Source organism: Ambystoma mexicanum, chromosome 9 (genome assembly GCF_040938575.1).
Source record: "Ambystoma mexicanum isolate Mex_15411 chromosome 9, UKY_AmexF1_1, whole genome shotgun sequence".
NCBI lineage: Eukaryota > Metazoa > Chordata > Amphibia > Caudata > Ambystomatidae > Ambystoma > Ambystoma mexicanum.
The window spans coordinates 358,847,565-358,862,134 of record NC_090931.1 but is presented as its reverse complement, the minus strand read 5'-3'; the positions used below and the strand labels follow the sequence as shown (position 1 = coordinate 358,862,134).

The 14,570-nt window shown below is 50.5% G+C and overlaps 1 protein-coding gene across 1 annotated transcript in view; it reads left to right on the top strand.

The window, feature by feature from the left end:
* BAZ1B (bromodomain adjacent to zinc finger domain 1B) overlaps positions 1 to 14,570 on the top strand; it is a 769,492-nt gene that overhangs the window by 436,235 nt on the left and 318,687 nt on the right. Inside the window, exon 11 of the mRNA XM_069614785.1 lies at positions 11,655 to 11,753. Coding sequence (XP_069470886.1) covers positions 11,655 to 11,753 — 99 coding nt within the window. The remainder of the gene's footprint in view (positions 1 to 11,654; positions 11,754 to 14,570) is intronic.

Sequence of the window (14,570 nt, the reverse complement as noted above, 5' to 3'; positions counted from 1 at the left end):
CTCTGTGTATTCCCTTGGCTCACCTTGCTGTTGTCTTCTCCTTAGGTGCCGGAGTGTGGCGGGAACATGCAGGAGGATGCGTTGGAATGTGAAGATGCTGCGAAGGCCGGTGAGTTCAGCGCGGCGCTGCAGCAGGCGAGGCAATGCGCATAAAATAACTTTCTTGGCATCAAGACAGCTGTGTCATCTTCTTCGAACCCTTCCACACCGAAGACGGGATTTAAAAAATGTCTGAAGTGTTGAAAGAAAATTTCTGACTGATCCACACACACATTGTCTTTGGTGCTTCGGTTCCGACCACCGAATTGAAGACTGTGGTCCGTGCCAGTCGAAGACCCATGAAGCCTTGAAAGAACGCAGAAGTAAACTGGCGGTGGGGGCGGGTTCATCGAAGTCTACTTCGAAAGGGAAAAACTCGGCTGAGTCATCAAAAGTATCGTTAAAAAGCATAGGTTGAGGAGTAGATCAAGAGTCTTCATCCAAAAAGACAAAGAAAAGACTGCATCAATCTCCCTCTGTCATGCCTACCCCCGGGGACCCAGACCAAGTCCAGCAACCCCGGAAGCACGCATCAAGTTATTCTAAGCAAGCCCAACAACCCCTGCTAGGGGCTGTTTGGGTGCAGTCCTGGTCATAGTATGGAGAGTCGGGCCCTGGTGCCATAGGCAGCAGGCTCGTAGATTAAAACTTACCTGATGCAAACCATGCTGCAAACACACCTGATGAAGACCATGCTGCAAGAGCACCAAGCAAAAAGAGGTTTGGAAGGGACTACTTTACCTATGGACTATTTTTTACTCGGGTGGGGCTGGGGAGGAATACTTACCTGGGACTACTTTGGAGGCTATTTAAACCACGCCCGAAGAGCAGCACACGCTTCACGTTATTCTGCATCCAGCAGCGTAACGCTCACCGTGCCTGCAAGTCTGCATCTAGCCTTCTGCCACGCCCGCCTCGAGTTTGGAGCTCCTAGAAAAAGGGAGAAAAGGTTAGAACAAGAGCAATACCTTTGATCCTTACCGGAATTCCCGATCCTTCGAGCTGGAAGAAAGAAGTTATTTTATGCGCATCGCCTCGCCTGCTGCAGCGCCGCGCTGAACTCACCGGCCTTCGCAGCATCTTCACATTCCACCGCATCCTCCTGCATGTTCCCGCCGCACTCCGGCACCTAAGGAGAAGACAAGAACAGCAAGGTGAGCCAAGGGAATACACAGAGGAATATTAGTTACCCCCATAGACTTACCTGATTTTACCACCGGGGGTACTATTCCTCTTCACGGGTCGGCGCAGCTTCCACTGCATCTTCGCCGAACCCCTGGCCCTTAAGGGGAAACAAAAGGACAGCAAGGTGAAACAAAGTGACTAACAAGGGGAACCCACCTCACCACAATAGACTTACCTGATTTTACCTGATATTCCCCGAGACTTCATACTTTCTCTGAGCGCCTGAATAAGGGAGAAAGCAACAGGTTACATATGGCATTATTTAATCGAACTGTGTTGGATAATACAAATCCTTATTTGAATATTACCGGTTGCCACGAGGAACTCTTCGTTAGGGTCAAGCTGCAACCTGCAAGGAATTGGACAGAGTGAAAGTCAGACATTTGAACTCTTATGAACTACATATTGTTCTGGAACTCACCAATTCCTTAGAGCCAGTGAAGCAACTGGTTATCTACGTGCCCCTGCGCTCAATGCAGGATGGAGAGCTCATCTTTCCAAACCATCAGGTGAGACTCTAAGAGGGGACATCAAAGGTGATCAGTGGGGAGATCAGTGGGAGTGGGGGGTAGGAGGGGGATTAACGCTCAACTCCACGGGTGGTTAATTCCCTTTCTCCATTTGCAGAAGAATATTCCTACGGGCCAAGCAAACAAAGCTAGGTGGGCCAGTCCAGTCCGTCATCTCGGCACTACACGTCACATTGGTGGAGGCCGCAGCTGTCCAGTTCAGTTCGACGCCCCTGTGGGAGCCAGGTGAGCGTAACACCCTCATCATCTTCGGAGGAGGTGATAGCATGCCCATCAAAGCAGAACTCCCCGAATAAATGGGAAGCTTTTCAAGTTTCCATGCTAAAATTTTTGAGAACGCAGCCCAGACCGCCTCAAGGCTAAAGAAGACCATGACCCTAGTCACGAAAAACGTGACAGAGGGAGGTCCAAAACGAGGAAAGTTGATAAAAAGTCATTGAGGGTGTCATCGAGGGACTCTTCTCGATCACCTCATGAAAAAGACCCTTCGGTGCATAAATCGAAGATAGAGGGAAACAAAATGGTGTCGAAACATCATACGCCATTCAAGTCAACATCGATGCCCTCGAGTCGAAAATTCCTTCGAAGGAAACTACGTCGAGTTCACGTTCGATAACTTTGAAAGCTCCTTCGACAGTTTCCGCAACCCCTCGACGATTACATAGGTCATCGAAGGTTCCCTCAACGACGTCTAAGGATGTGGTTGACATCAGCGCCATCGACGTTTACAACGATGCCCAAGCCTTTTATAAGTGAAAAACCTTCATTACCAGAAAAGGTTTTTCAACCTGAGAATAGACATGATTTTTTCAGGACCTTGTCCTCTATCTATGAGGGAGAATCCTCAGAAGAGGAAGAAGTCCCCTCTGCTGGTGTTAAATTTGGCCCCTGTGTTTATTGGTTCCAAAAAATCATAAGTGAGTCAAGTGGCCCATTGCCCCCCCCCCTCCCAGATGGTGTGGCTTTTGTGTTCTCGGGTCTGTGGCCATGACAATATTTTGTACATTGAGACTAGAATTCTGTTGTGACAGTGAGAAAATGATGGGGAGGGCGATTGGTGTCATGGAATGTTAACGAGATTAACAATCTGATTAAAAGAAAGACAATGTTTAATTGTTTGGAAGACATGAAAGCTGATATTTGCTTTGTACGGGAGACCTACATATTGGATGTGGAGATTAAAGGGTTGGAGAAGGAATGGATTGGGTATGCTTTTGGGTCGTCTTTTACATCCAGATCAAGGGGGTTGCAATAATTATTCGGAAAAAGATCCCCATTCACATTTTGAAGGTATGTTCAGATAAGGAAGGACGACTGGCTGCAATGTTGGTGGAAATTCAGGGGAACACCTGGTTTTTGCAATTTATATGCTCCTTCTGTGGATGATGGCTGCTTTTTTAGACATGTCTCAAATGATTCAGGACCTAGATTCACCAAACATTCTACTTGGGGGTGATTTTAACACTATTTTAGATCCCAAATTGGATAGGAGTAGTTTTAGACAGAATGAAAAAATGGATACTCATCGTCTTGCCCTGAATGCTCTTTTGGAAGAACACAATCTTAAGGATAACTGGAGATTGCAGAACCCAAATACGCGAGAATATAGTTTCTTTTCTGGGGCGCATGGTACTTATTCAAGATTGTATGTTATTCACTGGTGGGGCGTTAACGAAGAATCTGTCTAGTAAAATTGGAAATATTCTTTTGACCGATCATGCTCCGATCACTATGAATCTAAAAACTTAAGGTTGATAAGTGTAGGTCATTCTCTTGCAGAATAACCACCTTAGTTCTGTCTGATGGAGATATACTTGACCAAATAGTATCTGAGGTGAATCATTTTGTAGTTGAAAATCGCACTAATGAGAAGTTTGCAGAACGTGATTATAGGTGTCTGAAGAAATCTATTGGTGAAGTGAAATAGTCTAATGATTCAGATTTGAGTCTATTTATGGCTAAACCAAAACAAGGTGAAGGCGGGTTGGCCAGTAATTTATATAAATTGATTGTTGCACATTACAAGACTAATGATCTATGTGCAGAATGGAGTAGGAGGATTGACTTCGATATTACCCAGGAAGTTTGTCAAAATGTGTGGGAATGTAATGCTCTGCTCGCTAAACCTTGGGGAGAGATCTAGGCAAATTAAGATACTGATTAGTTTATTGGTACCCGGAACGATTGAAGCGTGGTATTTCAAATGCTGATGAATGTTGGGGCTGTGGGCATCAGTTACCCCTGAGCATATGTTACGGAGCTATACTAGAGTGGGTGGTTTTTGGACACAAGTATGTGAGATTTGTTTGGGTGAGAACATAGACCTAGATTTTAAAACAATGATTTTAGGAGACGATTGATTGTTAAGTGAATTGACGGTGCCACAGAAAAAAATGTCTGTTCAGAGGTGCAATTGTTGCAAAACGGCTAATCCTCAGGGGTTGGAAATGTAAAGTTGCCCCACAAATTGAGGAATGGGTTGATGAAATGCACAAACGTGCCAGGGTTGAATGGGTAATTTACAGGATACATAGCAAATTGGTGGTTCATGGTAAGATTTGGGGTGAATTTACAGAATTATATTAGTCTCATTGTAATTTCTATGTTTTCTTCTGATGGGGTGATTTCCCAAAGGTTAAAATACCTTCTCTTGGATAAACATTGACTTTACTTACACTTGTAACTTTCTAGACCCAGCACACACTATCTTATAATGGGGTGCTGGAGGGGTTACTTAGTATCCCCCTTTTTCTAACTTCTCATGTAACTTATTTGTTAGCCTTTACTCGCATGGCTGGTGGCAGTGGTTTATTTTTAACTACTGTGTGCATTTACTGCAGTCTGCATTCGCAGCTGCAGTAAAGCACCCAAGGGTGCCATTTTGTCAAAATGGCCCGCTCTTTTTTTCGCCATTTTTTTGTGGATAGGTTCTTCTTGATATTTACTCTGTGCACCAAACCAGGTTTGGTCCATTTATTCGTGTTGCCTTTGGTGGGATTCAGAAGTGAAGCCCATCTCTGGCTCCAGGGTGTCTGGCGGGGGCAGGAAGCGAGGGAGGTGCCGAAACTCCCTGTGCTTAGTCTCCTTTGAGACAGGAATGCTCTTAGGTGATTGGTCGAATGTCTGTCCAGGAAAAACAGCCACCCTTCTGGGTGACTGAAAGCAGGGCTGGAATGAATGGGAGAAATCTGCATAAAAGCTGAGGCTTTTTGGCTTGGAGGGCAGAGTCGACCACTGGACGAAGGAACCGAAGAACAACTTGAAGAGGACGCCTGCTGCAACTCCTGAACCGTTGGTTTGCCCAGTGAAGCCTAGCAGAAGCCATGTAAGGACGACTTCTCCCTTTTGAGTTGGTGGGACCAATCAACTCCAAAGTAAGCCACCTGGACATCGGAGCTGGTTGAATTTCCAGAGTTGCTGCTGGAAACACAACAGCCAGGCAAAGCAACACCAGATTCTGTGCGTTGCTTTTAAGTTGGCCAAGAGCTCCAGGAAGATCCTCCAGTCTCCCAGGAAGCAGAACTGACCGAGCCTGATCTCCCCCCCCCCCCCCCCCCCCCCCTCAAGAGTGCGGGACCCCAGATGCAAGGAAAGTCCATCTCGACAGCCAGGAACCGCAGTGTTGCTATTTGCGGTAGACGCGAGGAGCTGAAACACCGAAGTGCCACTTGTCTGAAGATTGCCGGTTGTGAGCGGTGTCCGTCCCATTGCAGTGCAGGAGTCCCCCTAAGTCCTCCTCTAGTCCCCACGACTGAGGCCCAGGAACAGTGAGATCTGCAGAGCTGCACAGGAACAAGAGTGATCTGCTGCACCCTTTCTTCAATCCAAAGGTACTGTAAAGTCTGAGAGAAAGTACCTATTGTAGAGTTGCTTGCATCTTCTACTCACAAGCCTAAACAGCTTGTGGGACTACAGTGATTCTTCTTTTCTTCAGACTTCTAAACCATTGTGCAAAGACTTTTGTCCAGCATGGGGTCTGGCATGGATTCACATGCTCATGAATATTCCCCGTCAGGCCGGGAATCCTCGGTATAGAAAAAAATCAGTATCCGTTTAGTTTCTGATCTTTCTTAGTAGTAACCAATCACTGGTCTCTGGGTCATACTGCCCCCAGCCAATGACTGCCCTCTCCCTAAGCCCCGCGTCTGGCAGCCATCTTCAGATTTTTACCGCACGTTCAAGTGTTGGGAGTCCTCATACTGTAGCTCTCGAGCTTTTGCTGCGTTTTCGCGCTTTTTCAGGAGTTTTTTCTAATTTTTTGGTTAAATAGAGCCTCAAGCTCCACCGTTTCTAGATCCGATAAACGGGGATCCGTTTCGGAGTTTTCTACGCCCCTCAAGGGTGACGTTTTCGTTGAGTTACGCTTTTGGAGGATTCCAGAAGTTCCAAGGCCTACCCCGGACATGGCCCAGGAGGAAGGAAACTCGACGCCCGGGAAGCTGTTCAGGACCTGGCCTGGATGCCAGCTTCAGAATGTTTTCAAGGAGGACGCGCATTCGTTATCCTCTACTGTTTCCATGAGGACAAGACGCACACGGAGAAGGACTGTGCGTTTTGTGGGAACATGTCGGAGCGGACCATGAAGGATCGCCACCTCCGTCTCGCCAACTGGCTGGAAGGGAAGAGCCCGTCAGGCGAGAAGAAGAAAAAGTCTGAGCGGTCTTCTATGTCCTGTGAGGGCGCCCCGGCGACGGGGGCCCAATGAAAGGCTAAGCACCGGGAGCGCCGAACGGTCAGGCTCCTTAGCTGCCAGGCAGGGCGCATCCTCCCCAGCGCCATCAACCACGAGCCAACGCTCTGGCTCGGGTAAGAGGAAGTCCGAGAACCCGGCGAAGCTTCTGGAGAGGCCCGGTCGATCTCAAAGATTCTGGCAGAGGGGGAGCGAGGCTCGGACCCTCCCCCCAAGGTGAAGGCCCCAGGCGTCCAGAAGGTGACGATGGCCTTAATTCACCCTGCTAAGACCTCGTGAGGATGTCGCCGCGGCCCTGGCTCAGCCTGTGGAGGCGCCCTCAGGACCCAGAGTCTCCCTGCCACCGCGGAGGGAGTCGTCTTTCAGGCCCATTGAGAAGACCCCCACAAAGTCCTCGTTGGAAAAGGTGGGGGAGGGGCTGGTGGCCATCGTGGATACGGACACGACCTCTGAAGAAGAGCTCATCGAAGTCGTGGAAGAGGGCCCAGCCCATCGGGAGGGATCCCGACGAGGGCGACGACGAGAGCGACTGTCGCCGACAAGGCTCCTCAAGAGCCCTCGCGCCCGTAGTTTCCGGCGCCGCAGGACACTTCGGCCATTTTGTCAGCGATTCAGTCCTTATGCTCGGAGATAAGGACAAGGTTGCCCCTTCCCCCGACGGAGGTACCGGAGCCAGACCCGATGGGGGAACCGGAGCCAGGACCTTCGGAAAGTCCACCGCATAAGAGGACGACACATCCTACGCCACCTCTCCCACCTCTGCGGCCTGCTCTACCTTCCCCTGGTCTACTACCCACGGGGATGATACAGGCACGGACACGGCTACGACGGGTACAGATGACAGGCGACGACGGGACGTGTCCCCTGTCGCCCCCTGCTCGGGCGTCCCCGCCCGACAAGATTGGATCCTTTTCATGCCATGATTTCCAGGGCATCCAAGCTTTTCCAGCTCTGCCCAGAAGAAAGAAGGGTTCCTTTACCAACGGCGCGAGGCTAAAAGGAAGACAGTCCTCGCTGTACCGCTTCATGACATCTGGGATGAGGGGCTCGCCCTCAAGAACCCTGCCACGGCGCCGGCAAAGAGGGACCGGTACGAGAAGTAGTACCGGGTCCCCGACGCTGCCCCTTGTGCCTTCGGGCACAACCTACCCCGGATTCAGTCGTCGCGGCGGCAAAGAAGAAAGCTCGGGGGGGGGGGGGGGCATCGGCCTCGACATCAACTTCCTCGCCGGACGGCGAGGGCTGGAAGTTGGACACGATTGGACGACAGATCATCTCATCCGCAGCAACGACTATCAAGGCGGCCAACGCCCTGTCTATCGTAGCCCGCTACGACGGAGTTGTGGTTCAAAATCGCCCCTCTGTTATTCTTCCTTCCGGATGCCAAAAGGGCTGAGGCCCTTGAAATCCTACAGGAGGGTGAGATTGCTTCAGACCACGCCATCACGGTGGCAACGGACATCGCCGACACCGGTCTCCGTCAGTTGGGCAACAGCGTTTGCTTGAGACGACGAGGATGGCTCAAGGCCACGGATTTCCGCCAGGATGTACAAGCCAAGGTTTTGGACATGCCCTTCGACGGGAACAACCTGTTTGGGAAGGCGGTTGATGAGTCCCTTCAGGCCCTCTAGACAGAGACAGCCCGGGCACTTGGAGTGCTCCAACAACGACGGCCGTCCTTTCGGAGCTCCAGAGGCAGACAAGGTGCCTCCAAGGAATCCAGCAGTGGCTCCTCCACGTACCGCCAAGCAGCAAGATCTTCATCCCCGGAAGCCTACAGGGGACGCGGCAAGCCAGGAGGTGCCCGTCGACAGGGAGGTCAAGGAGGCCTCCAAACAAGATTGAACTGACCGTGGGGTCGGGCCCCCGCCGAAGCAGCCTGGTGGGAGGCCGGCTGGCGAGGTTCGTCAGCGTGTGGGAGTCCATCTCCACCGACTGTTGGGTGCTGGACGCCCTGGCCCAAGTGCACGCCCTCGAGTTTCAGAAGTGTCCTCGCGTTCCACCCGTGGTCAGGAAGGAAAGTCACCTCCCTCAACTACTGTTGGAAGTAAGGGCGATGCTCAAGAAGGGTGCCATCGAGCTCGTCCCAAAGGGGCCTCGGGGCTCCGGAGTTTACTCAAGGTACTTCCTCGTAAAAAAGAAGACGGGAGGATGGCGCCCCATCCTGGACCTACAACGACTGAACAAGTACATCAAGGCGCAGAAGTTCCGTATGGTCACCCTCCAGCACGTGCTGGGACCGCTGGAGGAGGGCGATTTCCTGTCGTCGTTGGACTTGGAGGATGCGTACTTCCACATCCCCATTCTAAAAAGACACCGAAGGTTCCTCAGGTTCGTGGTGCAAGGGCGGCACTACCAGTTCAAGGCCCTCCCGGTCGTATTGAAGTCGGCACCCAGGGTGTTCACCAAGTGCCTCGCACCGGTGGCGGCGCGGCTGCGCCTACAGGGGATCCACGTCTACCCCTACCTGGACGACTGGCTCATCCGGGCAAGGACGAGGGAGCTCGCCGTGGAGCACACTGCGAAGACCGTCCAGCTGCTCACGGACCTGGGATTCTCCATCTTTCCAAAATCCCACCTGTTTGCGTCGCAAGTCACCCTGTCATCCGAAGCCTGCAAGAGTTCCTCGACGCCCGCTGGGTCCAGTCGACGGGCAGCTTCGAGGACAGGATCCCTCTCCGAGACGTTCCGGTGGTGGGGTACCTGCTCCCATCTGTCGGCGGGCACGGACTTTCAGATCCCAGCTCACCAGGTGACGGTGACGACGGACGCCTCCCTGGAAGGTTGGGGAGCGCACTCCGGAGATCTTCACGCGAGAGGCCTTTGGCTCCCGGAGGAGAAGTCACTCCACATCAACATTTTGGAGCTCTGCGCAGTGTTCTGGACCGTCGGGTCCTTTCTCCCGTCCCTCAAGGGCAAGGTGGTGAGGATCTTCACCGACAACACCACCATGATGTTCTACATCCGGAACCAGGTCCCCGGCCCTATCCAAGGAAGCCCAGAATCTGTGGCATTGGGCCGTCGCCCAACGGATGTTTCTGGAGCTTCTTTATCTGGCAGGAATAAAAAAACACGATCGCCGACTCACTCAGCAGGGAGCTGTGCTCGTACGACGAGTGGGGAACTATGCCAGGATCAAGTGGATCGACTCTTCCGACGATGGGGCGAACCCCAAATCGATCTCTTCGCGACGGCGACGAATTCCAAGTGCGTGAGGTTCGCCAGCAGGTTCCCCCAGCCGAGGAGCATGGGCGATGCTTTCTCGTTCCCCTAGGATGGCCTATTTCTTTATGCATTCCCTCCGCTGCCGTTGCTGCTTCGGCTCATCAACCAGCTCAAGAGGTCCCGGTGCAGGATGATCCTCGTCGCACCGGCGTGGCCGAGACAGATCTGGTTCCCGGACTTTCTGGACTTGTCAACGTCCACACCAGTCAAGCTGCCGACAGACGCAGGCCTTCTCTTCAGAGAAGGAGGCGCCATTCTTCACCACAACCCGGAGTCGCTGAACTTGTGGGCCTGGCTCCTGCAGCACTAGAGTTTGGAGGGTACGACATCCCGGCTGACTGCAGAGGTTCTTGCAAAGGCCAGGGCTTCCTCAACTCTCAAGTGCTACGGACATAAATGGAAGAGGTTCTCTGTCTGGTGCCGTGCACAGAAGATTAACCCTCTGCGGATTACGGCCCCTCAAGTACTGCAGTACCTACTAGTCAAAGCTGGACTGGCTCACGCCTCCATCAAAATACATCTGGCTGCAATCTCCCGATATACCAGGACTGCGGGACGGGCGTCCTTGTGGTCTCATCGCCTCGTGATAGAATTCATGAAGGGACTATTCCGATCATTTCCGGCGGTGAAGGCTCCTGCCCCGGCGTGGGAGCTTAATGTGGTGCTGACCAGGCTCATGGGGGGGCCCCATTCGAGCCTATGCATTCGGCGCCTCTGAAGTTCCTGTCATGGAAGACAGCTTTCCTCGTGGACATCACCTCCGCTCGACGAGTGGGAGAGATCCAGGCCCCATCTTGCAAGCCTCCATAATTGACTTTTCATGACACAAGGGTGGTGCTGAGGACGCACCCCTCCTTTATGCCCAAGGTGCCGTCGGACTTCCACCTCAACGAGCCCTTGGTGTTGCCAGTTTTCTTACCGTCGCAGGCCGAGAGGACTTTTCACTCGCTGGATGTAGCTAGAGCGCTGAAGTTCTACGTGGACCGCACAAAGTTTTCGGAAGACGTCACAGCTGTTTGTGAACTATGGGACTGTGAATCAAGGGAAGGCTCTCTCGAAGACTTCCATTTCCAGATGGCTCTCAGGCTGCATCATGCATTGTCACCGGTTGGAACCGACCGATGCCCGGCCGTCCGAGAGCCCATTCGACGAGAGCGATCGCTGCTACCACGGCGTTCCTGTCTGGTATGCCCCTGCTACACATCTGCAGGGCTGCTACGTGGTAGTCTACGCACACCTTCACAAAATTCTACTGCATCGACAGGTATTCCAGGGAGGAGTCCAGTCGGCCAAGCAGTGCTATGCAACCTGTTCGCTTGAAGGTGAGCCTGGTGAGGAGGTAAGAGTAATTGCTTCTGTTGAGCCTCTTGCGTGGTTGTATGTACTGCTATGTATTCTTTATTCATGAGCATGCAAATCCATGCAAGAGACCATGCTGGAGAAGAACAAGTTACTTTTCTGTAATTGTTCTCCATCATGGGTCTGGCAGGGATTCACATGCAAATCCTCCCTCCTGCCCCTCTGCATGGTCATACTACCATTTTACGTGCTACCAAATCTGAAGTTGGCTGCCAGAGGGGCTTGGGGAGAGGACAGTCATTGGCTGGGGCAGTATGACCGAGAGCTCAGTGATTGTTTTTTCTTTTACTGAGGATTCTCGGCCTGACGGGACCTTTCATGAGCATGTGAATCCATGGCGGACCCATGCAGGAGAACAGTTACAGCTAACATGTTCCTTTTTCATAGTCTGTGGTAGTACATTGTTTGTCTAGGTCAATTTCCTTCCTTGAAAGGCTTTTGAAAAAATGTTCTTGTTGGTATGTGGCACTGCAGAGGCCACCAAGCCTTGGATATAATACATGCTGACATTTGCATGATGCAACTTGATTTGTATGTTGTGATATTTGTTTTTCCTGTATTTTGCTATATTGATATTTGAAACGCTTTGAAGTGTGGGAGTCTAACATGTCCTCTTACCCTGGCAGGTTTCTTTGCGACACTCCAAAGGAACTGGATGAGCTGTTTGGTAGCCTTCACCCTCAGGGAGTGAGAGAGAGTGAACTGAAGGAACGTCTTCACAAGAGGTGAGTGTTACTCCCTCCCCCCCCCCCCCCCCTCCACTCTCTCCCTCTGCCAGGTTGTGGGTGGTGAGTGGATGGAGAAAACAGTCTAAGCCAAAGACCATTAAGGTTTACTTATTTTGAAGATATCAAACTGATACAGGCGAGTGCATGTGTGGGCATGTGGTATGGCACAATGCTATTTGGATGAGGCTGAAATACTGTCCAACCACACACGTGGCATGTTTAGCTTCACTCCGTGCCGACTATACAACCCTCCCTCATTAGTATATGTTAGGATAGTTTTTCTAAAGTTGAACTAAGGGCTTCACAGAACCATATCTGAGATGGTACAAAACTCCACTTTTAGTAGAAGGCTTTACTACCTGAGATAATTTGGTAGCATAGACCGAGCAGTCCGGCTTATTTTAGGAGGTGGAGCGGGCTCTAGCTTGGTCCAAAGAAATTGTAGTATACATATGGTCCAAAGAAACTCAAACACTATGTATTGTAAAAAAAGTAGTGTTTATTTAAATACAAGTAGGCCAAGATAAATCTTAGAGTAAGTACTATCACATCATATAAACACAATTATAAAAAAACAACTAAATACTTTTGGTATACAAACCAAAATATAACCTTTTTAAGTTTACAATAAGCAGTCAAGGTGAGTCAAACCTAATGTTATACATTCAGGATACCAATCTATTCTTGGAGGATAAGACCAGTTTTTTGTTACTTTTAGATTACAATATGTACTTCAAGGGTAGTAGACCCTTTTTGTCATAACTGTTATACAGTGTTAGGGGAGTTTTCCTTTTGTAAGAAGATCTTTATCTTTACACATTTTTCAGTGTTTCAACAATAAGAGGCATGAGCGTCTGCCTTAGTTTTCCATAGTGGACCTTGTTTTTCTACTTTATAGTATAATTACCTGGACGATGGATTCTTTGTGTGCATTAAAACAAGAAATCGGTGTAATCCAGCCTACACGAATCCCACAGCTGCCACCAGTGTAAGGGGAGTTTCCTAAGGTTCTACTGGCAGTAAGACTTTACTAAACTATCCCAGTGGTTTATAGATGCTCAACTTTTAGTATCAGTCTGTACTAGCTCAGAACCCTTAGTAGTGTGGCAGAGCAGTCGGGCTTATCTTAAGAGGAAGATGTGAGCTGTAGGTAAGTACACAATCTTAGACGGGCACAACAAAGAAGCATTTACACATTTATATAAAAGATATATATTTTTCTGATGCTCGTGAATCTGCTAAGACGCGCATGCTGTGCATATAGTAGACATCTAGTGGTAATCGCAGAGTTTTGCATCTCGTCTTTCGAGGATCAAAAGGGAATGTCAACATGGGCGTGCCTGTAACACTATCCCTAACATGACGTGTAATTTACCCAAAATCCCTCATGCGTAGAGGTCCCTCAGATTTTTTTTTTTTTCCGCACAAGTAAGCTGGTCGCCTTATGCGGAGCTGTTATTGAAAATTAGTTATACTTCCCGAGCTCAGGTCATTTATATATTATTGGTCCCCTCTTCGATTACTTCCTAACCACCGCCAAAGACAGAAAAAGAACAGACTTTGACGTCTGGTGCGCCGGTTGACGCTGTAGACCGTGTGGCTGGGCCTTCTGGCCTGTCTGTACAGTAGAGAGAGTGGGGTCTGGAGGTTTCTATTCTACCCTGTTCCCCTCCCTTGCCTTGCCGTGCTCTGAAACACTTGTGTATGCACGCGATACCAATAAAATATAATCTAATTTTCAAGAATCTTTCATTCTCCCCTCTCTTTACCCTTTTGGTTTTGCCGTCGCTTTAATACGCCTGAGCTATGGATAGGGCACCATTTAAATGTTGCCCTTCCTGTAAGGGGAAATGCCCCTGGAAAGACTAGCACCGGCGGTGCAATAAGTGTCTCCCCCTCAATCACAAAGAGGTGTCTTGTAGGAATTGTCAGCTCCTGCGTCCTAAGACTATCAAGGAGGGTTGAGTTAAGTCGCAGGCCGAGGCTAGCTCCCCCGCCGCCGCCGAAAGTGATTATCTAAGCGACGGCCGTGGCTCTGATCTGAATGCCATTGCTCTCTCATTGGAGCGCTCAACGTCTGTCCCTGGCCCCACCAGCCACGAAAGTCCTGCTATACGGAATGTACACCCCAGCAACAGGTACGCACCCGCTACTCATAGAAGCAAGCACACAACCCCCGGTACCGCCTCAGCTGATCAGTTTAAGCAGTCCAAGGTGTCTATGGGTACGTCTAGTTCCTCGGCGGCAACCACTGATTCGCATGATCGGCATCCCTCCCCGCAACCACGCCAGCGGCATGTGCCCGGGCATTCTGCAAGTAAGGGCGCCAACATCAAAAGTCACAAGGCCGTTGGGACTCCTCCTGACTCATAAAGCTCTGGTTGCATCAATCTACGGCAAAACAGCCTAAACCCCTCCGGGTGACGCCGAACATCAGTGAGCGTCTCGCTAAGATAGTTTTGGTGGCCAGTAAACAAAAGGACAAGTCCAAACACACGTCAACGCCTGGAAGTGTGGAAGGAGTATTCTGACAGTCCCCAGTCCTGATTTAGGACTCTCCTTGACAAATCTCGGTGTTCTATGCAAGGGGATCCCCAGGAGGGAGGATACAACCGGAAATTATTTGTTGTCGCTAGACCTTCAGGACGCATACTTCCATATCCTGATGCGTCGACGGCACAAAAGATTTCTGCGATTCGTCGTCGGACGAGCCCACTATCAGTTCAAGGTCCTCCCGTTCGGCCTGAAATCGTCCCCAGGACGTTCACCAAATGTCTGGCTCCAATAGCAGCCTGGTTAAGAAAGGAAGGTCGC